The sequence below is a fragment of the Amphiura filiformis genome, chromosome 19 (assembly GCF_039555335.1).
Source record: "Amphiura filiformis chromosome 19, Afil_fr2py, whole genome shotgun sequence".
Lineage (NCBI taxonomy): Eukaryota > Metazoa > Echinodermata > Ophiuroidea > Amphilepidida > Amphiuridae > Amphiura > Amphiura filiformis.
In genome coordinates this window covers 13,853,814-13,878,099 of record NC_092646.1, presented here as the reverse complement: position 1 = coordinate 13,878,099, position 24,286 = coordinate 13,853,814, and the positions used below count along the sequence as shown (strand labels likewise).

Below are 24,286 nucleotides of genomic sequence, written 5' to 3'. Positions count from 1 at the left end.
CATCCCCAAGTTACATGGTTTAGGAATGTTCTTTGGGATATTCCAAAACCATGCAACTTGGAGATGATTTGAATTGACCTCCACTTGAGAAGAGTCTGGTATTTATTCTTAGCTATTTATGTAATAAGAGACACATGTAGCAGTTGACAAGTGCATCCTTTTGATATGGATGTACAGAAATGACTTAACCAACATTCAAGACCTCATGAATATAATTATGATGTGTGTGACTGTGAACCAATCATATTTTATCCTTTGTGAACACAAGGACACAACTGTAGGTCATTAAGATCTCACTATTGACCACAAAGTGCTTAATTGTTCCAATCTTGCACATAAACGGCTGGCGTTTGCGTATTTCGTAACGCGCAAACAAGCGTGCAAAATAAGCGCGAGTAAGCCCGCAAAAGATACAATAGATTTAAACAGTCTTTTAAACAAACAAATGTTATTTTCATGAAACAAATGCCTAAACTGGTGGTAATTAATAACAATAATAACTTTGCACCATCTGTTTTGTGGTCATTACATAAAATCATTGGGGTTTGGGTTGATTGGGCCTCAGTATTTTTCCTCATGAGTGTTAACTTTCCTCAGCCCAACACAAACCCCTCTGATTTCACCCAATGACCTCAAAACAGATGACGCACAATTCTTATTGTCTAAATAATGTGTTAATTGCTCAGGCTCATTGAAATTTCATAACATGTGGAAAGGCAACATTATAATTGAAATTCAAGTAGAAAACATCAATTGGATCTAAATACAGTGTTATTGCAGTGTTAAAGATGGCCCAGCCAGCGGGGTCAAAACATAATGTGTTTGCATCACCATTACAGATTGCTCATGAAAGTGCCCCCTCTTGTCCCCGAGTCAGCAGTAAACCTCTCCGAGACGTCGCTAGTCTGAGAGGCAGTTACAGCTCACCTGTCAATCAGCGAGTCTGTGCGAGCGTATTGCGCTATTTATAGGTTGTGTGATTACTGGAAATTGGTTTGGTGTATAACTGGTGGTGTGCAGTCTATTCCAGTTGAAATCCATACACCCCCTATCGAACACATGACCCTGATATCCCACAAAGGGGGTGTAGATTTCAAATGGAGTCGCCCATTCAGGGTCGTCTGCTCCAAAATGGGTTGATTCCTGTTGAAATCTATACACCCCCCTATGGCCCACAACACCTTCATCGATCCACACAAGGGAGTGTGAATTTTAAATGAAGTTACCTGAATAGGCGAGTCCATTTGAATTCTACACCCCTTGTGCAGAAGATTAAGGTCATGTCTTCCACAGGGGGTGTATGGATTTTAACTGTAATAACTCAATTCTTACCAGATGCTGAGAGTACACATTTTACGTACATGAATAATTAATGTCTCTAACTTTTAACACTCAAAATTTTATTTGAGAATTTTTTCCTCAACTGCAGTAAATACAACCTCTAACAATCTATATAAACATTTCATACATAATATACATACATTCATACATATGAGATTCACATGAGATAGGTAGTCATACTACCAAACATACAAAACAGAACTTTTTATACAAAATACATCTCTATACAGGCCTTTGGAAATTGTCAGTGGCAGCACCAGGAAGGGGGACATGGGGGAATGTTGGACACTGGTTTACTGCACATTAATGAATTTCAAAATTTCTTGAAGATTTTGAAAATATCACATGTACAATTCAATTTCAGCAAAAATGCACAATTCCATGGACATAACTGTCTTTCTTGCAGTGTCTCTAATTGGTTAATTACATGATTTAAGATTTAATCATCTGAGTAACCAATCAAAATATAGCCTTTAGATCTCTTAGCAACTGTATGCTTAATCCTCTTCAGTGTTACTGACTATTCTTACCACATCTCTGATTGGCTCATTACAAGATAGAGTCCTTTTCGCAACCAATCATAATAGTTCCTATGGGGTGGGAGGTCATTCCTCTTGCATATTCTCATGAAAACATTTGTGTGATTCTTGTAAATGTTCAAAGCTTGTACAAGAGTAGAGAATTAAAAGATTTCAAAACTGCTTTCTTTTTTTCACCAGATCCAAAAAACACACTTTTCAGTTTTGTGTTTATTATACCTCTCACAAGGGCCTATTCCATTTGAAATCTGATATACCTTCTGGAAGATTTAACAAACATTTTCCGAAGAGGGAGTATTTGTCAAATGCAACTGGCTAGGGTTAATTATTTTGAGATCTATATTCCCACTGTATATGGTTTAAATCTTCCACAACGGGAGTACACCAGGCACAAAAAGAAACTTGTCAGTTATATTCATCCTTGCTGTTCAATAACTTGATAATTTTGGATTATTCTGAAATATACATTTTGTTAATTGGACTTTTCTTTCTCATTTGACACCCTGTTCGTGAACATTGAGCAAAATTGACCAAGATATGCGCCTCAAACTCTCAAACCCCAAAATGAAAAGTTGCAATTTTAACGATTCAATTGTGCCTGTTACACTGTGTGCTTCATTGATTGGCCCGTGGTGCTTGTGTGCAATACAACGATGCGTTCCCATTGAAAATCGTTGAAAATGCAACTTTTGATTCTGGGGTTTGAGGCTTTGGAGGCGCATATCTTGGTCAATTCTTGTTCGTTTTTCATGAATAGGGTGTCAAATGAGAAAGCAAAATCCAATTAACAAAATGTATATTTCAGAATAATCCAAAATTATCAAGTTATTGAACAGCAAGGATGAATATAACTGACGAGTTTCTTTTTGTGCCTGGTGTATTTCAAATGGAACTTACTTTATTATCTATTCTATTTGAATCCTATACTCCCTCTGTAGACAACTTGATCTAAATCTTCAACAGAAGGAGTGTGGATTTCACATGGAACTGCCAATTTTGCCACCTGTATCAGTTACTATTTAACATTTATGACAGAAATTGTCATGGTTGACAAGCCAACCAAACTCTTCACCACGACAGTGATAATTTTATATTATTTTATGTATTTTTCCAGCTGCATAAATGGCAATTGATATTTTTGCCAAATATGAAATTGACAGTTTATAATTTTGTGCACTGAATTTCCCCTCAATTAAGGATGAATGGTACATCATTTGCACTGTTCCATTCCCTGAAGTGGCGGCGGAAGCATTAAAATTTAGGGGGAGGAAGCATACTTTGTTCTGGTTTGACTTGGACATTTTCAATTTCAGAGTATTTTTGCCCAAAATGAAGATGAATTTTACTATTTGATGGGCCACTGCATGTGCATGTAAATTAGGGGACAATTTGAAACCTATTTTGCCCCAAAATATGGCGTTTTCAGGCTAAAAGGACTATTAGCATTTATAGGGGGGATGTCCCAAAATTAAGGGATCTACCCCCCCAACACACACACACACTTCTGCTGCCTATGATCCCCTGGCTGAAAGGGAAGGAATGCTAGTCATTACAGACCCAATTTAATGATTTATACAATGGATTTCTTTAATATTTAAATTTCTTATTCTTTAATTGGGCCATTAACTGGTCATGCTAATGACTATAAAGCTGATGGTAGCATCACCTCATTACCATGCGTGTGCTAATAACCTGAATTAGCTATTAGCTAATTATATCCTGCTGGGAACCACTGGCTAGTTCTATGGTAATATCATAATTGCACAAGATTTATTCGTAGTAATTTATGCAACCCCATGATACGTTACGGATGATTTTATTTTGATTTATGACACTATATTTTCAATTTATTACGCATAATATTACACCAATAGTACACTGCTGTGAAATGAATTTGGTAAGAGTCATGCATGATTCATTATTTCAACATTTTAATAAAAAAATATGATTTCAAAATTTGGAAAATAAGTCCAGTGACAGGGTCATCGTTGGGGATCTGTATTGATTTTGTCTCTTCTTATTGATTTATTTCCATCTTCCGTCCTCATTTAATTATCAATTGAGATGAAGCATCTGGACGAGTTGATGCTAATGAAATTCAAGTATAACATTATGACAAAATATTCTTAAGCACCATCAATATTCTAAACATAAAATGGACAGCGTAAAGTTTAAGCCACAAGAAATCAATAAGTTGAGGGTGCAAGAAAGGCTTATCTGTAATAGCTGCCAAGTGGCATATTTTTAGATTCTGTACAATATAGGATGCAGAAAATTGTCAAATGTCTATAGGGCAGCTATTGCATATAGGGCTTTCTTGTAATAACCCAGAGGTTCTCAATTATTTTTGCTTGTGGGCCAAGGAGGGCCAAAACCATTTCAAAGATTTGTGTTTGAGGGTCAAATACACCTTGTTTTGCTGTGTTTACTGTACATTTCAGAGCTGTTCAAGGGCAAACCAAAATTGGTCAGTGGGCCCAATCTGGACCGTGGACCACCTATTGGCCTATTCCAGTTGAAATCCATACACCTCTTTATGGAAGAATCACCTTACTCTTCCATACAGGGAGTGTGAATTTCAAATGGGGTCACCTGTAACTCCATTTAAAATTTGAGAAATGAGAAATTGTGGTTATGTCTTTCATAGGGGGTGTATGGATAGTCCATAGGTAAGCATTCTATGGAATGAAACCTGGGTTTCCACATCCATGATTTGGAGCCCAATTGGGAGATTTTGAAAGATATTCTCCACTGCATTTTTTTTCTCATAGAAATGAATGGTTAATAGTTAATTGGGCTGCTTTTGACATACACCCCTATGGAAGACATGACCTTAATCTCCCACACAGGGAGTGTATATTTCAAATGGAATTACCCATTCATGTAATCTTATTTAAAATTCACACTCCCTGTGTAGAAGATTAAAGGTCATGTCTTTCATACGGGGTGTATGGATTTCAACTGGAATAGCCAATGAAACATCTACTAACATCCATACTACTAATTCTTACGCAGTGAGCATAATCTTGGTCAAAAAATTCAGTTACTCCCACACGGAATAAAGCAATTGCTATCGGGGTAACTCAGACCTGCCAACCTACCCAAGTCAGAATGAGGGGCACTGAGGCCAAAACCTTGTACATGTACACAAACCAGGTACCGACAAATTCAAAGACTTGAGGTGTGTAATACGTTTAGAATTCAGGGAAGGTTTTGCAGGTCTAAATTTATCACAATACACTAAAGAGAATGCTATAGCAAAATTTTGAAGTGAAATTTGCATCATTTTCTGCTGTTTTTACATTTAAATTTGCCATCACTGAAATTTTCACTTTGGAAAACCCCAAATGAGGGACAGTTGGCAGGTCTGGGTAACTGGATAGCTGTCTAAGATTCTTCTTTCTCCAATTCATACAACTAATATTGCACCTATTCAAGGTTAACTACTTTGAAGTCAAGAAACAACTTTTCAAAAAAATATTCAAATTGCATTAAACAGTGGCACTGAGAAATTGAATTTAATAAAAAATAGAAATTCAAGCAAATTTTAAAAGGAAAATTAATTCATAAACAATACATAATATTTTCAACTACACATACACAATGGTTGTGTAAAAGTACGTAAAATAATTTCACTTCAATACCATGATCAAAATTTAAGCAGTAAACAACTTTCTTTCAAGAAATAACATTATTTTTTCAAAACATTCATATGAGAATGAGGCAAAGAAATTGATTTTTTATGAAAATTCAAGAAAATAAATGAATAAATTCTAACAAATTTGTCAACTATATAATAACAGAAATTTCATTCATATTGACAATATTCAGGGTGTCCAAAATTCCCGATTTTTTGGCAAAGTTGGGAACGGATCATTTTGACTCACCCTGTAGACAGTTTTTCAGTGTATATTTGCATGATTATTAGAGAACATTAATATAAGATTCAAGGTAACACTTTTTTAAAGAGAATTCAGCAGAGAAATTGATGGTCTTAATTTGAAACAAAATCCCAACAAATGGGTGTAATACACAATTAGTGAACAGAAAAAACTTTTTTTCCTGTATATTTGTGCATCATTGTTACAGTACAATAAAATAAGATTTCACTTGAATCACTTGGGCTAATCTATTTAAAGTTCACACTCCCCCTGTGAAAACTTTGGAAATATATTCCACTGGGGAGTTGGACTTCAAATTGGATTAGCACATTAACCAACTCTATTTGAGACTCACCCTCCCTCTATGAAAGATTCAGTTTGAATCTTTCTCAGAGGGTGTATGAAATTTAAATGGAGCTGCCTAATGTGTTCATTCCATTTGAAACCTATACTCCCCCTGTGTATGATATTTCTAACATGTGTCACAGGGGAAGTGTGGATTTTAAATGGAAAAGCTCTGATTTATGAGTTGAATATACAAATACTGTTTGCAACATTACATCGTTGGGCAGGAAAAACCTGCGTTATTGGCCCCTGAATATGTTTAACGCAAAACATCCTTACATGTACCCTCTTGGCAGTTTTGTTTCAAACATGTTCAAGGGCCACCAGCATATAGGAGAGTTTTCCCCTCCCCAACGACGAAAACATATGAAACCCCAAATATTGACTCTTGTATCAATAAGTTTAGGGCTGACATACTTGTGTTTCACGTTTTCTTGGCTTTGAGTTTCTCAATGAGCGCACATAGTTTGAGTGCTGGTCCCAGCTTAAGACCCATATACTTCATTATCATGTCACTGTTGAGTAATAGGAATGCTTTACCATCAATCTCCTGAAAAGAGACAAACAAACCGAAAAATGTTTTACAGAAATAGTGACTTGTAACTGTGGATCATACTATGGAATGTTTTCAAAATCTTTAAACAATGAATGTAATATACTATTCACTTCTTGCACGGTTCCGCCATTATGTACTGTGTGCAAGGAGAGCCTCAAACTGACATCACATACAAGGGATAATTACATAACTTTACACACAATGTTATATGACTGGTCTGCTTCTCATTCATGTGTACGGCCAGTTCGAGGCTCTCCTCACACATTGTGCATAATGGCGGAACAGTGCAAATAGTGAATAGAGTGTGTCTCGTCTCAAGTTGAGAATAATGATTTTGAAGTGGCAGCTTCGAATCACGCATATCAACCTAATCATGCAATTTTGACGGCAATTTTGTTAAATCATGATTTTTGACCCCTCTGAAATTCACTTCCCCCTCCCTCAATGCCCCCCCCCCCCCAATAAAACATTTCTGATGCCACCACTGGAACTCTAGAGCAATTTATAGTTCAATATCCTTTGATACTGACTATTCTTATCATATCTCTGATTGGCTCAATACATAATATTGCCATCATCACAACCAATCAAAATAGTTCTTAGAGGGTGATAATTTGGCTGTGGTTTTTCTTATTACTCACCTGTTTTCTGAAGAGATCCACATGAGCTGCTAGTGCACTGTCAGACTCCGAAACATACCTAATCACCTCCTCAATGGTCCAATTGGAAGGGTTGCTGCTGGATGGCTTGGGTTCTTGCTTCACTTCGGAGACTGTTGTTGTTGAGCTGGCAGCTGTACAAAAAAGAATAAACAATAAATTACCCGTAATGAAATTGATTCAGTAACTGCACGAGAGTGCGATTATACAATATTTATGCACTCTGCATATTTTTCTGTTTTTCTGTCTGGCTATGTGGTTTTAAGAGTGTATGAATGTTTATGTGCTGCCTTTAATACTTTTAAGATAAATTAACTGGTCTCTCCTTTTCAATGCATGACAAACCAATATGGCCGATTTCTCATAACGTTTAAGGGTGTGTGATATGGTGCTAGGCGACAATATTGTGAGAAAATATTAATTATCGCGATGCGATCATTCTCACTGCTAAATTGATGACCCCACGATAACCTAAGGACTCAACAACTCCCAAATGAAAGCTGAATAAAGTTGCTAAGTTTGTAGTCAGATTTTACCTTTCTATATATAGTGAAGCACTAGCGATGCAATGAGGGAGGGAAAGAAGATTAGAAATGACGTAATTGAAACATTTTTAAGATTATACACCATTATTTTAAGCTTATACTACAATTTGTTTGAGACTTAAGTTTTGTCTCAATATGATCGAGATAACCTGGCGATGCCCACCCTTAATAAACGTTACGTACAGGACCATCTCTGATATATATTTGTGACAAAAATACAGCATAACTCATAGGCAACAAAGATTAAGGCCAGAAGTTTTACAGAGGCCTATTATCTGTAAAGTCCCCTCCAAACCAAAATTATTTTCATCCACCTTTTAGGCCTACACAACAGCATTTTAAACAAGCATAACAACTTGAACCTAACAGTTATTTAGCCTTCTTGTCTCGTCTGAACTTGATCAGAAAGAGAGTATGCAAAAAATGTAATACAGTATACATGTATGTGTGTGCTACATTGGTTTAAGTATTGTAAATTAGATGCCATTCCAAAAGCATCACTATGGAAGACATGAGCTTAATCTTCCACACAGGGAGTGTGAATTTAAAATGGGCCTAAATTGGTTGCTCTATTTAAAATCTAAACCCCCTAAGATTAAGGTCATATCTTTCACAGCGGGTGTATGAATTTTAACTAGAATAGCCCATTACTTACGTTGTGTGGTGATTTTCTTTGGATGTTTAGCTGCTTTAGGTGGTTTGTGTTCCCTGTCTGTGGATGCAGTAGATGAATCAGTGGAATGTGTCCTCTTTGGTGCTGCTGATGATGATTTCACTGCACTACTGCTACTACTACTACCAGGCTGATTCAAGTTGTCTTCAGCTGACAATTAAAAAAAAAAAAAAAAAAGTAGTTTAAAGGTGCTTGATATGATTGGACTATTCGGCCAGGGTTCCCGCACCTTGAAGCTTTTAAAATTCAAGGACTTTTCAAGGACTTTCAAGGTCCAAAAGAATGATTTTCAAGGACTTACCACTAAACTAAAATCATGATGCTGCTCTCCATGCGGCACATATTAACAAAAGCAACGGCTCCTCTCCGCTCCTAAAATTTTGTCAAAATTATGCTTAGGTAAAATTTCAATTTTCAAGTGCTTTCAAGCACCTTGTGCAAATTTCCAGAACTTTCAAGGCCTTGAAAAGGTGTTTTCAAATTCAAGGACTTTCAAGAAATCTCAAGGACCATGGGAACCATGTATTCCATTTAACTTGCTTACTCACCATCACTCTTTCACCATCACTCACTTGCTATCACTCACACACTCACCCCCACTCACCAACCATCACTCACTCAATTAGTGCTCATATCACTCATTGCAAACTGACTCGCTCACTCACGGATCGCTCAAAGACTAGCTCATTCACTGAATTATTTGTTACCTTTCCTGATGCTTTGTAGACACAAGTGATCCTCATTTAGCTTGCTTATGGCCTTAGTCACTCATTTACACACTCACTCACGTATCCACTTACTCATTTAAGGTTGGTCTGAACCCTGGAATTATGGAAACTGTCGGGCCTCATAACTTCTAAATGTGACCGTCCACGGCGAATGAGCCGTAAATTCCTCCCACGGTCAATTTTGTTTTATTTCGTGTTTAAAAAATAAACATCATAAACTTAAAAATGGTATATCGTTTGACTTCAAACAATATCCAGAAGCGGGGTTATGGTTTGTTAAACTTTGCTCTTTCAACAAAATTATACCTTTTTACGTTTTTACATGTGTCTCGTTTTCCACATTGTTGGCAATAAATATCAAACAGTCATAATTGGCGGTCATTTCAAATCATCCCCAAGTCAACGAGGTTTAAAAAAGTTCTCTCATTGTTAATTGTTGGTTATGCATACTTGTATAAAATACAATGCCTGGTAACCCACCACTTGAACAGGATTTAGGAATATAAGCAAACAAAGACCAGAGCTATTAAAAGTTCTATAGCCATCTAAAGTAGAAGCTTATTATCCACTTCAACAATAGGATTATTGATTAGTTTTTGACTATCGAAATAAGACGGATGTCGGGCCAGCTGAAGTTACCGATGAATATGACATTCGTACACATTTTATACCGTAACTCAGAATACAATTAAGGGAATTTACGGCTCATTTGTGCTGCCGGGTCACAAATTGTTGGTCTAAAGTATATAAAAGTATACATATTTAGAATGGCAAAGACTTGATAAGTTCATCTGTGAGGTCAAATTTGGGCCAAAATGCCATTTTTATTTAAAATCCCCCAAAATAACGGTTTTGGCCCACTTCTTTTTGTGCATCGTAACAAAATAATTCTTGGGCCAAAATTTTTTTCGACAAAATTGGTCAAAATTCAAAAAAAATGAAAAAACGGGTCCTAGATATTTTGATCTAGTTTTTAAAAATTAATTTAAAAAAAATTTTGGCCCAAGAATTTTTTTGTTAGGTGCATGAAAAAGAAGTGGGCCAAAAACCGTTATTTTTGGGATTTTGGCCCAAATTTGACCTCACAGATGAACTTATCAAGTCTTTGCCATTCTAAATATGTATACTTTTATATACTTTAGACCAACAATTTAGAAGTTATGAGGTCCGAAACTTTCCATAATTCCAGGGTTCAGACCAACCTTAACCCACACATTCACTCACTAATTTACCCACTTACTCACTCATACCCATTCACTCACCCCCCCTTTTCAAATCATCTTACCTTTCCTAGCACATCTTGGACAAGGTTCTTTGAGTGGTTGACTTGTGAAGAAATTGCCACAACACAAGAGATCTTCACACAGCTCCCTCGCTCGCTCGCTCACTCACGAATGTACTCACTCGCTCACTCACTCATGTATTCACTCACTCACTTAAACTGTCTTACCTTTCCTAGCACATCTTGGACAAGGTTCTTTGAGTGGTTGACTAGTGAAGAAGTTGCCACAACACAAGAGATCCTCACATAGCTTGTCTATTGCTTTCCAAAATGATGCCCTGTTATAAGGTGAACCAATCTTCATTGTGTGTTTCTCACCTCCATACGTGGCTGCAAAGGAATATGTCACAAGTTGGTTACAAATTATTTTGCAGCGAGTGGTTTCACCTCGGCTTAGGTAGTGGCATCAGTGCTGTTAGGGATGAAATCAAAACTCGACTGGCGGTTGACCGGTGGTTCCGTCTGGTTTCCATTGTTTAGAACGAAACCAGCAGTCAACGCCGGCTGAGTTTTGATTTCATCCCTTACATGGTATCACCGCAAGCGTGCCAACAAACTGCCCTTATAGGCTTATATGCATGTGTAATACGTTCTGTGCGATTAAGTATAACTTGTGCGATTCATTTATGTGAACAGCAAAAATACGCAGCTACCAAACTTCACTACCAAACTCTAGGTGAAGCAAAGTATAGTTGACTCAATTGAAGGTTGAACCCCAGGGTTGACCTGGGTGACCCGATTGACAGCTTCATCCCTCCAGCCTGATTTATCTCAAAGATGCAAATTTGGTACGAGGTGCGGAGCTCATTAGTGTTCTCAGAGCCTCAGTGAAATTTTAGGTCTGAAATATGTTTAGTTTAGGGGCCAGGTGGTGGTACACCCCTAAAGTCATGTTCAATTCTATGGGCCACTGAGAAGCATACATTTTTGCTCTAGAAACCAAACTGCAGGTTATTTAATTCAACGCTTGGAATAAGAATATTTGGATAATGGATCTCAATATGAGGTACAAAAATCATGTGTAACAATTGGACCACCCGCTTTGAAGTAATGCTCTATCTACAGTACTGAGCATTAAAGCCATATTATAACATTTGCTCGAAGGAGTAATACGTGCTGGTGGTAAATTCCAATTTTCTTTGCTTTGCCTTTTTTGTTCGGATCAAAATTAAAAGGGGATATATCTGACAATAAAAGCTAACATTTTATGGAAAGAAATACCAATGTATTTTGTATGAAAATGTTATAATATGGCTTTAATGTAATTCTACTCTTTTTTTTACATTTTTTTAATGTGTTCTTCCAGTTTAAATCCATACACCCCATATTGTAGACATGACCTTAATCTGCTACACAGGGTGTGTAAATTTTCAAACGGAAACATCCATTCAGGAAACCCCATTTAAAATTCACACTCCCTGTGTCAAAGATCAAGGTCATGTCTTCCACAGGGGGTGTATAGATTTCAACTGTAATATCCCTTTACCTGTGAGGAAAATGGTCCCCCTTGGACTTGGCTTGAAGAATCCCATAATAGCTTTAGGCTGCACAGCACAGTCTACACAGAACTGTACAGCATACTGTAATGCCTTGTCTATAGGTGCTGGCCCTATGTGGCTAGGCATCTGCCACAGTTTATGCGGACTAAGATAAGGCCCACTGATACAACTGTTGTTGATGTAGATAGTCACAGAAATATCTGAAGAAAAAAGATTTAAAAAAGATTATTATTTAATTAGTTGTACAATTCACCTGTCCAAAATCTCAGGGCAATTCAATTTTTTGGGGGGCAAATGAAATTTTGGATAACTCAACCAGTTCGGGCAAATCATTTATCCAATCCAACTTGATACAACATTATTGAGAATTTCTGTCAAACTTGGTATGTTTATAGAACATGGTGGTTTAACCACCTGCAAAGTTGTATTATGCATAAGTATGACGCCAATGTCGTCATCCATCTATTTAAGCCACTTGCGGTTCGCCATTATGCACTATATGGGAGAGCCTCGAACTGGCAGCATACATGAAAGGAAGAATTACGTAACCTTACACAGAATGTTATATGACTGGTTCAATTCCCATTCATGTATGCTGCCAGTTCGAGGCTCTCCCGCACATAGTGCATAATGGCGGAACCGCAAGTGGTTTAATTGACATCAAGTGTTGATTGTTTCTCGTTTTGCAAAAAAGACAAAATTTCCATGCGTTCGCTGACAAAATTTCACATAAAAGTCACTTGCTTCCCACAAATATAAAAGAAAAATATGAAATATAGTGCTGCTTGTTGAAGCCCTGGAATTGTCACCTACCTGCTGCTGTTTCACAGAGGTCGGACTATATTATTAATTCATATTACATACTTAGCATTAATTCCAATTCCCTCAGGACTTTTGGATACAAATCACAAAATTGATTTTCAAAGATTCTCATAAACAATAATTACTTGCAGCCTCTAAAATATTTCTTGCAATACTGCAAATGGTTACCTTCGTACATGATAATTTTTCATGCTTCACTTAATTTGAATCACTTGTTTTTAAATTTGTGACTTTGAGTTTTCTTAAATAGAGCTATATATACATAAATGTGTACATCCATATCAAAACGATGCACTTGTCGGCTGCTACATGTGTCTCATTTCACATAATACCTCAGAATAAATACCAGGCTCATCTCCGAAGTGGAGGTCACTTCAAATCATTCCAAGTCACATGGTTTAGGAATACAGAGAACATTCCATAACTATGTGACTGGGGATGATTTGAAGTGACCTCCACTTCGGAGATGAGCCTGGTATTTATTCTGAGCTATAATGTGAAATGAGACACATGTAGCACCCGACAAGTGCATCGTTTTGATATGGATGTACACAAATGAACATATTCACAACTCATTTTTATTTTTGCGGTTGCTGCATTGAGCACGAAAAGTGCAAAAATTAATGTTTTGTAAAAATTATCCACTTTTACAGTTTGGAATTGGGCCATTCCATTTGAAATCTGCAATACCCCTATGGACGAATTAAGAAAAGTCTTCCACAGAGGGAGTATGTTTTTCAACTGGAGTGAGTATTTTAAATGGAAGTTACCCAATTGTGTATTCTATTTGAAACCCATACTCCCTTTGTGGAAGACTTTGGCTAAACCTTCCACACAGGGAGTATGGATTTTAAATGGAACAGCCCACTGTCACCTACCTGCTGCTGCTTCACTAGATGAGCTGCTGCTTGTACTTGTGCTATCTGACTCTGCTTTTGCACTTGTCACTGCAGGGGGAGGTGTGGGTGGGGGCGTCTGTCCTGGTGTTGATGTCGAGGCACCGGTGGCTGTGGCAGAACTGACTCCTGATACAGAGGCATTCCCACTAGGTCTGCGGAGCTTGGCAGCTTTATCTAATGGGAAAAAAGTATAGGGTTACTTTCATTAAGTCATGGTTGTTCAACTCCAAAAAATAAATTTTCATTGTCTAGATGGGGGGGTAAAAGTTACACCCAGCAATCGAAATAAGCCCTATCGCAGTGCAATTTGCACCCGAAAATTTGCCTGTAGCGATACAACTTTAAAAGTGTGCCACAAAATTGCAACACCATATTATACTGACATTATGTGTTGACTGTCTGAGACTGAACTTCAAGTTGCTCTACGTCAGATGAAATTGCACCCCAAGGCAAAAAAAATTAATTTGAAGACTGGTTACACCTTGATGATTTAAATGAGTAAGGAATGCAAAATATGCACATTAGCACACGTGTCATTATGAAAATGTTTCATTTTGACATTCTTTACATCATAACTCAACAGCCAGAAGACCTACAAAAGTGTCACTGTGCTATTTGAATTCTTTGTTAAGCCCACTTCAAAATAAGAAACAACAATTGTTCCCACAGGTCATTACTATTCACAGGATACCAAGATTCGACCAATTCACAACAGCTATCTACTAACTAACTGCCCACACTTTTCGTGTTTTTGGCCAATTGTCCCCCCACATTTCAAGCCGGATTGGCGCTAATGGTTACAAGAAGATCTGAATATATAATTGCATCACTATTTACTGAACATATACATTTTCACCTGCAGAAATGTTGACACTTCCCTGATTGAGGTGATAGAGAGAGCTAAGCAACAGCCACATGCTCTAGCCAGCAGCCCTCGAATTAAGGATCTGAAGGGGCACGGCAACTTTTTTAGGGCAAGTTGATAATTGCCGTGGATTTTCACTGAAAAGGCAAGGCAGCACGGCAATTTGTAATATTTCAAAAGGGCATCAAGGCAACTGTTGAAAATTTGAGAAGGGCACCAAGGCAATTTTTCAAAAGCGAATAGATGCATTACCGTCAGCAGAATTCGACACCAAAGTAAAATTCGACTCTCAACTTTACACTAAAACTAACCTGATTGCTTAAAAAACCTGCTTTATATAAAAAGCAATCAAAAATCAACAGTTTAATTTTGCGATCCCTAGTTCTGAGCTGCAAAACTGACTCGAAACAGCGATGAAACAGCTGTAACTTTGGTAATAATATTGATCAAATTCGCCGGGATAAAAACTATTTCATGCAAAACATATCTAGAGATGGGCTCACATGTACATGATAAGATGATACCGGAAGGGTATCGCCATCGGTTTGCAATGGGAAGTCAATGTTTGATAATCGAGAGAACAATTGATTTGCCCAGCGCTCAGATTTTGTTCACGACACGAGGTCAAGGAAGCTTTATAGTTACTAACAGCGTTTCTGATTGGTCGATAGTACATTGAAGGTATTTCTCTGACCAATCGAGTAAATGAATAGCAACCAGATAATGTATAAAAGCAGATGTGATTGGCTGAATATGTAAGCTTACGTAGGGGTAATGAATATTAATTCACAACAAACTATTGTGTATACTGTGATTGATAGCTGGGTTACGATCATGCTCAAAATAGCGATCGTGTTCAAGATTTTCGATTTAATTTTCCACAATTTTGCGGGGATTTAACCAGTACTTGTTTTCGATTTTATAATGAAGGGGCAGGGCCGGCCGGCTAGGGCACCCACGGCAACTTCATTTAGGGGCACGGCAAGTGACTGCCGTCGGTAAAGGACATATTTTGAGGGCATTACGGCAATGGGGGTGGGCACCTACGGCAATATGCCGTCGGTGCCGTGGGTTAATTCGAGGGCTGCTAGCCAGATACCCCTACAAATCGTCAAACTGGACAGGACTATTGTCTGAACTTCTTAACCAACAGATAGAGCTCATTTAAATGTCCAAACCTACCTCTCTTTCCTGGGTGTTGTCAAGAAATTGGACAGGACTATATGTCTGAACTTCTTACATCCACAGAGCTCCTACAGGGCTCAAATTTAGCACCTGTCAATTGGCAAAAAACAGCTGTAAACGCCTCAGGCAAGCTGTACTGCCACAGGTACTTGACCATGTCCAGTTGTAAAAACAACCCTCAAATTATTCCAGATGATACCCCTTTCATCACAGCTGCCTTTGAGCAATTTTTAAATCACTGAAAAAGTGATTTCCTATGCCAATTTTTGCCAAGATGGTTGGTAACAAGTTACATACTCAAAAAGGTGATATACCTCATCACTATGGTACAGAGATATACCATATGGAAAACAATGCAAGGGTGATCTGCTAATAAGAGTGCAGTAATTGTTATTGATTACGCATTGCCATTGTTTTAGGCACAGACATTCAAACATTTTTGACTCTTGAGAATTTGGATTTGAATCTTGGAAAATTAGGTTTGACTCTTGGGAATTTGAGAGTCAATATAGACTATGAGGCATGGGCATTTATCTTTCACTTCCGTAGTCCCCTCTTGGGCAGAACATGAAAACATAACAAATCAAGAATAAAGATATGTCTGAATTAATATCCAAAATGTTCCCACATTTTACTTGGCACATTTAGGAGTTATTTAGGGTTAAAAATGTGTTTTTCATGATTTTTTTCCATTTTTGCCCAAAAATGTCAAATATTAAAATAGCTGTAACTTTAAAAATAAATTGAGTAGAAGTTTCATTTCTATTGTAGATGTTACATGTCACATGCATTTCCAACACTGGTGAATAAAAATGTCACAGCACAACACTATTAAATTCAGACATATCTTTACTCTTGATTTGTTGTGTTTTCATGTTCTGCCCAAGAGGGGACTACAAAAGTGGAAAACCAAGGGCCATAGAGATGCACGGCCTATAGTCTATAGAGTCAAATACTCTTAAGAATAAAAAGTTAGATCAAAAATATCAGGGTAAGTTGATGTGTTGGTTGGAAAATTGTAAAACACAGCAACTGGTCAACAGTAGACCAGTTGATAAACAAGTTTAGTGTCCTACTGTCCTATAAATATCCACACCTACCTTTCTTTCCTGGGTGTTGTAAAGGATGCAAGGTGGCCGCACACCAACCGACAGGGAAGACCTCTCTAGAGTCATGCTCGACCCAGTAATCTGTACCACCTGTCCAGCCATCAAACTGTACATATATCATATTCTCCTTGACCTCTCCCACAGTGGCTGGACATATGAGATATGGGTTCTTGTGGTCAACGGCTTCTAGTTTCATGCCAACTTTGAACTTGTTGCCTTCTGGAGTTGCCGGTTCCTGGAGATCAGAAAATTGAAAATTAAGAATTTTAACTGCATAGGCAACATTTACAGTGCCTCTGATTGGTTAACTATTATGTTAATCTTTGTAACCAAATAAAACCTATTTTGATTGGTCAAAAAGAGGACTGTATCATGTATTGAGCCAATCAGAGATGGTAAGAATAGTCAGTAGGGCTGAAGGGGATTCAGCCTATAAGTACCAAAAGCTCTAAAAGCTGTATTTTGATTGGTTACTCAGATGATTATATCATGTAATGAACCAATCATGGTTAAGAATATATGATGTGATCAGGAGGCAGTCAAAGCTAAACTGGAGTGAGTGTGTATGAATTTTGACTTTTGAGACTTCACAATCGGATCTGAATGTTTTGATTTTTTTCCTTCTTCCTCCTTGTTATGCTGTAGAAGTATTAAAATTGCACTCACTTTTATGGATGATAATATCCTAATATTTGATTTGTTTAAAGTAGAGATTTAACTGGAAAAGAGAACCATATCCTGAAAATCAGTCTGGCCCTTGGCCAGGCAGCTTAGCCCTTGGCTGTCTTGGCTGTTTCTGGCCCCTGGGTGTTTCTGGTACCTGGCTGTCTTTTGCCCTTGGCTGTCTCTGGCCCTTGGCCGTCTCCGACCCTTGGTCAGACAGCTGAGCCAGCGTGCATGGCATCACACATTTCAAACAGCTCGTCGGGGAATAGGCTAGGGGGTATAACCGCGCCACCCCCTAAAAACATATATGTTTTGCTTTTTTTATACTGAAATATCATCATCCCATCATCCAATTCTGAAATCGTAAAAAAAAAATAATAATAAAAAAAAATCAGCAATATCTGCAAAACTTTTATCTCTGTAACTTACTGATTTAAATGCAGTTTCTGGTGCCATCTCTGCATTATTTAAAGTCCTCAGCAGGAATGATGGCCAAGATGATGCATTCATTCGAAAACCTTCCAATTAAAAACAAAACAAAACAAGTAGATTAGTAATAGGGGTGGGCTATACAATGGTGATGTTTCATATTCCTAAGAGCTCCAGCTTATTAGGATAATCTCCTGAGCATTTTGACACCTTTTTTTTAATTGAAAAATTTGATATGAGTAGGTGCCAGGTAATTCACTTATTCGGACAGGGGGGTCTGAATTGTTTTGTTTTTACCTAATTACGAATATGGCAATTACACATGTAAAGTGCATATCTTTGTAACGCTCAAGCCTAAAGATGCATACCATCGCTTGATTTCAATTTGTTGCCAACAAATATCGGAGGTACGGAACACTATTTTTGTCTCCATGCATGCCTTGACAATTCAATACAATGGATCTGCCATAGCAATAAAAACATGGTTATTCCAAGTTCGGACAGAGGTAATAGACAATGACAATTTGTCACCAACATACCGTTATAGGGGGTGGTGGGTGGGAAAATTTTCCAGATGATTGACATTCTGTACAAAATGCCCATAGAAACTTGAGAGGACACAAAATGGCCGCACACAGACAACTTCTGATTGCCTAGAATCATTATCACAACAGCTTCACAAGTGTCTTGGACCTGGTCTGGACTACTGTAAGTCTAAACCATTGGTGTGCGAGGCCACTGACCAAAAAAGAGGAAAATTACTAAAAAATGCTGAAAAACAGCATAAAATCAGGGCAAAAATGTCAAATATGGGCTGAAAATTAAAGAAATCATGTAAATTTTAGCAACAAAAAGAGGAAATCAGCTCAAAAGAGGAACTCTTACACCCCTGCAAACTTTTTAGCATACATGCAAATATTGTGACCTACCGAGAGGTGGCTGCAGCATGCCACCATTCTTCTCACACCACCCAACAGGTTTTAGATCAGGGTGATCCACAAGTCTCCAGAAGTCATTCTTGTTATCGCTGCCATCAAGTCTTAATCTAAGTCTGGGCCCATAGAATCCTATAACGGTTGCTATACATGTTGACGTGGTGTTGCGAGGATCTTGGGCTTCCAGTTTCATACCAGGTAAGAATTCATTCCCAGGTGGTGCTTCAGACTAAAAGATGGGAAGAAAAACAAACAAAAAGTCTTAGTCCAAGTCTTGGCCCATAGAATACTAAAGTCTGCACAAAAAGAAACTCAGCTGTTATAAATCGCCTATAGCTTCAGAACTATGAATTGTTTTCACAATATTTCAACATAGTGAGAAGGATGATTTATTTACACGCATTTTGATACCCCATTTGTCCAATGCCGTTCAATATTGACAACACAGCAGAGCTTTTAAAGAAAAATACCCAAATTTAAAAGTTGGAATTTACAGCCATCAATGGTTATTACACAAGCATGTGGCACGTAAAACCCGCCATTATCTTCGCGCTGACTTCAAATCAATACAAATAGCTGCAATTTTAAATTCGGGTATTTTTCTTTCAAAACGCTGCTGTGCTCTTAATATTGAACCAAATTGGACAAATGGGGTATCAAACTGCGCGTAAATAAATCCTCCTCCTTTTTATGTTGAAATATTGTGAAAACAATTATTAGTTCTGAAGCTATAGGCGTATTTATAACAGCTGAGTTTCTTTTTGTGCAGACTTTATAACAGTTGCTATACATGTTGAGGTGGTGTTGCGAGGATCTTGAGCCTCCAGTTTCATCCCAGGTAAGAATTCATTCCCAGGCGGTATGTCAGACTAAAAGATGGAAGGGAAAAAAGCCTGCTAACAGTAGTGGACATATAAGGAACATCAAGCACTATAAATATAGTTATCATAACTTAAAGGAAGGTGACCCGATATATTTGGGAAATGGAATGCTTTAAAACTTACGTACATAATATGCTGTACCTTTCAAGCATTCATGCAAAAAGAACACATATAAATGTTCATTGTAATGTAAATGTGGCTAATTCCTTATGGAATTACTGACATATAGCCTATACAGCATTATACTGTTAGTCTACAGTTTTTTATTAACCCTAACACGGATCGTGGTTTTTTGCTATCTGAAGGCAGAGAAGGAACGAAAAAGGAGAGAAGATGAACAAAGATTTCTGGGATCCCTCGGGTGGCACGCACACGATCACAGACCTCATGCCACCAGGGTTTGGCTGGCCCAGCCAGCGATTCAGATTCTAGTAGGCATGGAAATGTATTATTAAAACAAAAGCAGCATGACACAGTAAAATCAGTAATCATCCCTACACAACTTGATGCACTCGGTAGTTGACATATGGAATTGGTCTATTCCACTTGAAATCTCCCATACCCACATGGAAGATTATACTGTGTTTTGTCTCAAGTTGAGAGTAGCATCAGGGCGTGTAAGAGGTTGCGCAGGATGTTGCGTCATCAGCCTAAGGACAAACTGCCCTTTTACATGGGTATACACCCTGTGGGATTAGAATGTATTATGCGATTCGAAACTGACACCGGGAAATAAACACATGGCGTTACTCTCAACTTGAGACAAGAATCACAAGATTAAATTAAATGAAGATATGTATGCACTATAATGTATTGTTTTAATCCTTGTTATCAAACAATTCCAGTTGAAATCCATACACCACTATGAAAGACATGACCCTCTACCTTCCACACAGGGAGTGTGAATTTCAAATAGGTTTACCTAAACAGGTGACTCCATTTGAAATCTATACCCACTGTATTGGAGATTAAGGTCATATCTTCCATAAGGGGTGTGTGTAGTGTATTTCTCCTGGAATACCCCCTTACCTGTTTAAAGCATCCTTTTGGAGCTGGTATCCCACCTGTCTCTTTAAGATAGTCATCCCATTTGAAACTCACTGTAAAGTAAAAACATCAAAACTTGATTGGTTATTAAGCTAAAGTAGGGCTGCTAGAAATACATGATTTTGAAGGCCAAAAAGTGCACTTTGATTTTCCAAGAAGAGCAAAAAAACACTATTTCCCGCCAAAAACACAAAATCTAAAAAATATTTAAATGTCATGCAATTTATACCTAAGTTAGCAAATTCGCACTTTATAACTAAAGTAACAAACAATAACTATTTTTACACTAAATGAAACGTATCACCAACACATTTAAAACCAATTAGGAATTCTTTCTGTGAATGCGAGATGAATACTTACCAAAGTTTGGCAAGATACGTTTTTGACCGGGCATGTTGACAGTTTAAGCCCTGCAATGGCAAGTCATAAGAAAGTAAACTCTGAAAATAGAAAAGAAACAAACCATAGATAGTTTTGGGGATATTATAAGTGAGGTTATTTCATGACTTTCAGATTTAAACAAGGCAGCTGTTTGTTACAGGGAGTTGCTTTGGGTTGGGAGGTGCAGCACTGCAGCTGATTTAATCTGAAAGTGCACTCATTACTTGTGAAACGCTAAAAAACTGTTGCCAAATTTAACACAAATTGGCAGGTTTACAACTTTTCCCAATTTTTTTTGGGCAAATTTCATAAATTTTGGCTACTACAATACATAGACAAATTTAAAGTACAGGATAGTAAAGGAAACATACATAAATGTTGTATACTTGACCCACATAATTTATTTTTGTGAGAGTCACATCTATGCAATGTCTTAGCTAGCCATGCGTCCACCCGTCTTTAAGACGGCCTAATCTAATTTTAGACGGGTGGATTTAATGGATTATACAGATATGATAGCTCTAAAACAGATCATTTTAAGGTTATATGAACTTGAGACTAATTCAGGGTGACATGTAAAGGCCAAATCAGGACATACTTGACCCTAGTGACCCTTCCATGGGTATAGACAAGTTGTTTTATATTTGAGGGTCAAATTTTGGTGTCTGCTTGGATGGGTGGTTTCTGATTTCTGGCTAAGACTCTGCATCTATGCTTAGGCCTATGATAGCAACAAATTTGCTCACAGATGCATTCGTGGAAATCAAGCTTTGCGTCAGAGAATATTTTGAACAAACCTATGCATAATACAAAATCCCCATTTACGGGTTGTTTTACAATTAGGGTAAACGACAGTCTCACTGGGGGTGAAAATTGAAGTGTCTATACTTTGATCAGCTCGTAATAGGCGGGGATTGTTAGGCTTTTACCACTACGCTGAAAAGTAGACCCACGTTAAGAGAGCTATTAGTTGACATGTCCGGCCTTCATTTTGTGTGTTAAAGAAAGTAGATAAATTCCAAGACTTGCATTAATATTTTGTGATGCTTCTGGAGAGGTGTGACACGAAAATTCACAAAATGGAAACATTTTGATATTAATCCGCGATGTTATGAGGCCCGCTGATTACGAGCTGATCAAAGTATAGTTTTTCATCAATTTATTTGTTTTTGTGTTGTGGGTGGGTCAAATAGGAATCTCAAATCTGTTAAATTCAAGTGTTCAGATGTTCATGTTATGCCAGAATCAGAAACGTGTAGCCATGGTAGCTATGATATAGATGTTTATTTTATCTATGTCCATTTTTTCTCACATTTTGACGGAACCCTTACTTGCAAATAATTTTCAAACAAGCGAGACGTGAGCAGGGATTAACTGTTAATGTTGAGCTTTAATGCCCAGAAGTGCTTTCTCCTAAGAATTACTGGCTCTAGGTCACCTATCATGACAAAATATAGTTTGGGCAATTCTATTCTTGAAGAAACAACTTCTCACTCAAATATCACAAGACCTCAAATGGGACAAACACCTAAAATTACTGCTTCTGCAAACAAAACACTTGGTTTCATAAAGAGAAACCTGAGTTCTTGTAATAATGAAACTAAAGCAACTGCATACTGCTCTTGTCAGACCAACTGTGGAATATTGTGGTAGTGTGTGGGACCCTTTTACAAATGAACACATACATGAGATTGGTAAATTCCAGAGAAGAGGCTCAGCAATGATTATCAGCAAACCATTAGTGCATCTGGTCTGATAAGATCTCTTGGTTGGGACATGTGAAGCACAAGGATGAAGATTGCTAGGGTCAACGTACTGCATTTAAAGCCACAGGGGGTCCCCTGGCCCTACCAGTGTCGGACTACCTGTGCCCGGCCAGCCGCTACACAAGACGCTGAACTACCAACACTTACATACCGTACCACTCAAGAATCAACTGTTTCAAGAACTCATTCGTGCCTTGCACCATCATTGATTGGAATTCACTTCCACCCGATCTCCACTCAATTGAAGAAATAAATCAATTCAAGACAAGCACTTCAGAATTCTTCAAGAATCAAGACACAATAAACAATATCAGAGACTAAAAGCAGCACAGCATTGCACACTCACACCCTCTTCATATGATTCCTTGTGGAATGTTGGAGAGTATTCTGAAAGAAGAAGAGCTGTCACAGTCAATGTTGATCTACCGAAAAATTGCAAATTTTGCTAGATCAAGTTCTCGAGTAAGGTTTGATGCTTTTGTGTGTGCTGACTGAATTATGACAATCACTTAATCATGACTGTATCATGACTCATTCACACATCACACCAACATGACCAACAGCAACACGCAACAGATGGCTACAGCATCACAAACGCAAACCCCGACTGAAGAAACTAAATTGCATGCCGTATGTTACATTACGAATATGAAGATTGTATATTAACTAGTCCACATATCACCCGCGATTTATTATTAGATGGCTTTTAGCAAAGGTATTTCTTCAAAATTTGGAAAGACTTTCTCAAAATAATGTGTAAACAGAGCCCGTCACCCGTCACGCAAAATTGGACGTGCTTGCAAGAAAGATGTTTTCTGCAATTTTTACAGCATTTCAATACCTAGGATTGATACAAATTTATAATTAAAACACGTAATAATGTTTGTTACAACTAAATGCATGAGTTAAAAAATTATCCAGACATCTTACCTTGCACAAAACGGGAATTTCCTCCCCTTCCACTGCCTGTCAACTGCAAAACATGCGCCAACCCGTGAAAATTGTTACTATGTTGTTTCTAGAACAATAGTACAAAAATTATTCCTAAGATTCAATGTTAACGATATGTGATTCAGTTAACATGTTAATTGTACAGGTAATATAGTAGTAGATGTAAAAAGAGTAAAGCGATACTTTTGGTGTGCACAAAAATCTTTATATTTGTAGAGATGTGGACATGTTTTAGGAAATATTTTTGTCCTTAATAGAAACTTAATTGAGTCTCCAGGCTGACATTCCTAATTATTTGTTTT

General features: G+C 37.6%; 1 protein-coding gene across 1 annotated transcript; it reads right to left on the bottom strand.

The window, feature by feature from the left end:
* Positions 1 to 5,255: 5,255 nt before the first annotated feature.
* LOC140140396 (polycomb protein SCMH1-like) lies at positions 5,256 to 24,035 on the bottom strand. Its single transcript, XM_072162156.1, has 13 exons — positions 23,964 to 24,035; positions 21,247 to 21,326; positions 20,869 to 20,939; positions 18,953 to 19,187; positions 18,024 to 18,112; positions 16,920 to 17,163; positions 13,749 to 13,943; positions 12,036 to 12,248; positions 10,718 to 10,879; positions 10,553 to 10,654; positions 8,522 to 8,689; positions 7,304 to 7,455; positions 5,256 to 6,656 (listed from the first exon to the last, which is right to left on the bottom strand). Exons 2-13 carry the CDS (start codon positions 21,278 to 21,280, stop codon positions 6,531 to 6,533), a joined length of 1,791 nt encoding a protein of 596 aa, XP_072018257.1. The 5' UTR covers positions 21,281 to 21,326; positions 23,964 to 24,035; the 3' UTR covers positions 5,256 to 6,530.
* Positions 24,036 to 24,286: the final 251 nt, after the last annotated feature.

Excerpts from the sequence above, each read along its gene's own strand:
- LOC140140396 (XM_072162156.1), bottom strand. The coding sequence starts at position 21,280 with ATGCCCGGTCAAAAACGTATCTTGCCAAACTTTG. Across the intron at positions 12,249-13,748 it reads ATCTAGTGAAGCAGCAGCAG|ATATTTCTGTGACTATCTAC; the intron begins GTAGGTGACAGT and ends TTTTTTCTTCAG. Across the intron at positions 7,456-8,521 it reads AAAGAAAATCACCACACAAC|CTGCCAGCTCAACAACAACA; the intron begins GTAAGTAATGGG and ends TTTTTTGTACAG.